General features: G+C 55.3%; 1 protein-coding gene across 1 annotated transcript in view; it reads right to left on the reverse strand.

Annotated features, from left to right (window-relative positions):
* PPIA (peptidylprolyl isomerase A) overlaps positions 1-2,414 on the reverse strand; it is a 2,717-nt gene continuing 303 nt past the window's right edge. Inside the window, exons 2-5 of the mRNA XM_029930945.1 lie at positions 1,677-1,707; positions 1,509-1,597; positions 1,121-1,293; positions 1-339 (exon numbers count right to left, since the gene is read on the reverse strand). Coding sequence (XP_029786805.1) covers positions 207-339; positions 1,121-1,293; positions 1,509-1,597; positions 1,677-1,707 — 426 coding nt within the window. The 3' untranslated portion in view covers positions 1-206. The remainder of the gene's footprint in view (positions 340-1,120; positions 1,294-1,508; positions 1,598-1,676; positions 1,708-2,414) is intronic.

Genomic DNA, 2,414 nt, shown 5'->3' on the forward strand with positions numbered 1-2,414 from the left:
TGTTGTTTAGCTTTTATTTCATGATCATAAACTTCACTCTGCAATCCAGCCAAACTTGGATGGGGGTAAGGAGGACATGGACCCGCAAAACTGCAGCAGGAGCACAGGGATTCTAGGAAATTCCGAGCAGAGGGGGGCAGAGGGGCGCTCTCCCGAGCTACAGAAGGAATGGTCTGGTAGTTACAATAAAACACAAGTCAAACATGTCAGATTTGTCCGCAGTCAGCAATGGTGATCTTCTTGCTCGTCTTGCCGTTCCTGGACCCAAAGCGCTCCATGGCCTCCACGATGTTCATGCCCTCCTTCACCTTGCCAAACACCACATGCTTGCCGTCCAACCTGGAAACAAGACCGAGATCAGCCCTGGTGCCCAGAGGCCACAAAGCTTGTGCCGTGCACCCAGAGATCAGAGCCCCACAACCAATACAGCACCCTCAAAACTGCTTGAATAGTTTATCCAGCCTTCAGTACCTGTTAACTGGGACTAAACACTGTCAACACTTCATCCTTCTAACAGAAATGGCAACACCAGAAGTCAGAAGATTCTTCACCTGCTGGCAAAACTCCTGAATTTAGGGGCACCTGAGTGGCTCAGGGGGTTAAGAGTTCGGCTTCAGCTCAGGTCATGGTCTCACAGTTCGTGAGTTTGAGCCCCTTGTTGGGATCTGTGCTGATAGCTCGGAATCTGGAGCCTGCTTTGGATTCTGTCTCCCCCTCTCTGCCCCTCCCCTGGCTCACATTCTATCTTCCTCAAAAATAAACACTGAAAAAGGAAAACAAAAACACCACCAAAAACCCCCACACCAAACCCCCCAATTTAGAATAGACCGCTAGAAAAGGGCCAAAACCCCTGAGCCAATCAAGTAAAACTACCACTATTTTGTTGTTTGTATTTGTTTTTTTAAATTGTTGATTATCATCTCTAACCCCAACTTGGGGATAAAGGGCTGCACCATCTACAGACTGAGCCAGTGGGTTCACCCAAAGTACCAATCTTAACTACTCAGTTATGTGCCTGATTTTGCTACCCTGGGATCTTGCTTTTTTGCATCCCTCTCTGGAGAAAAATGGGGAGAGGCCCAAGCACTCAGCACTGCTCTGGGTGGAGCTCCACCCTTACCACTCAGTTTTGGCGGTGCAGATGAAAAACTGGGAACCATTCGTGTTGGGTCCAGCGTTCGCCATGGACAGGATGCCAGGACCTGTGTGCTTCAGGATGAAATTCTCATCATCGAACTTCTCCCCATAGATGGACTTGCCTCCAGTGCCATTATGGCGCGTGAAATCACCACCCTGTGGATGTGAGCAGAACCTGTCACTTCCGGCAACACCGTCAGAAGAAAACACGCCAAGTCTGCAGGGACCTGGCTTCCAACTCAAGTTTAAACGGACTAGAAGGTGAAGTGGGACCACACTGGTAGCAAACAGTGCAGACGCAATTACGCTGCACTCTCCTAGCTCAGTCCCGATCTGAGATAGTGGCCTGAAAGAGTCTGCAAATCTCATACCTGGCACATAAAGCCCGGGATAATCCTGTGGAAGCAGGAACCTTTGTAACCGAATCCTTTCTCCCCAGTGCTCAGAGCACGGAAGTTCTCTGTAAACAGACAATTTTTGTCACATTCTCAACTTTTAAAACCAGCACACCTGAGGAGGAGTTAGAAAACGGAACTGACCTGCTGTTTTGGGGACTTTGTCTGCAAACAGCTGTAAGAAAAAACGGGGCGTTAATGCACATGTCCCTCGGCACAACTGGGGGCACTGGGGGGCGGTCCTGAGCACGAATTCGCTTCCTCGCCAGAAGAGAATGCTTCTGCACTAACTACTGGGCCCCACATCAGACCGCTGCCCGAGGCCTCGGCCCCCTGTGGGGTCGGGCTGAGGAAAAGAAGACCCCCCCCCACCCCATAACCAGCACCAGCCGAGACCCCAGCACTACGGATTTGGCCCCCAACCGCGGCGGAGAAAGACCGTAGGGAACAGCGGGGCTCCCGCAGGACCCCTCCTCCGCGGCCGCGCGGGCTGGACGCGCTGGTCTCTGGCTCGCCCTCAAGGACAGCCGGTCGGGCGCCGGTCGAGATCACAGGCCGTTTCGAACACGTGCGACCGAACCCTCCTCCCGCTGAGCAGGCGCCGCCATCTCAGGGCCGGGAGTTTGGGCCCCGAGCGGGACGTGCACCCCAGTCAACGCGAGTCCCCGGGCGTGCATCTCAACCTGCGCTCAATCCGCGCGTGATCCCCAACCCGCCCCGCGCCGAGCCGAGCCCCGGCTCCCGTCCAGGCCATTCCCGCGGGGCAGCACCCCGAGGGCCGCGGGTTCCCGGGAGAAGGTTGAAGGAAACGGACCGTTGGGCGCGGGCGGGGCCGGCGTCGTCGACGCGGGGCGGGGGCGCCGCCGGCTTCCGCCGGGCGGG

The sequence above is a fragment of the Suricata suricatta genome, chromosome 2 (genome assembly GCF_006229205.1).
Source record: "Suricata suricatta isolate VVHF042 chromosome 2, meerkat_22Aug2017_6uvM2_HiC, whole genome shotgun sequence".
Lineage (NCBI taxonomy): Eukaryota > Metazoa > Chordata > Mammalia > Carnivora > Herpestidae > Suricata > Suricata suricatta.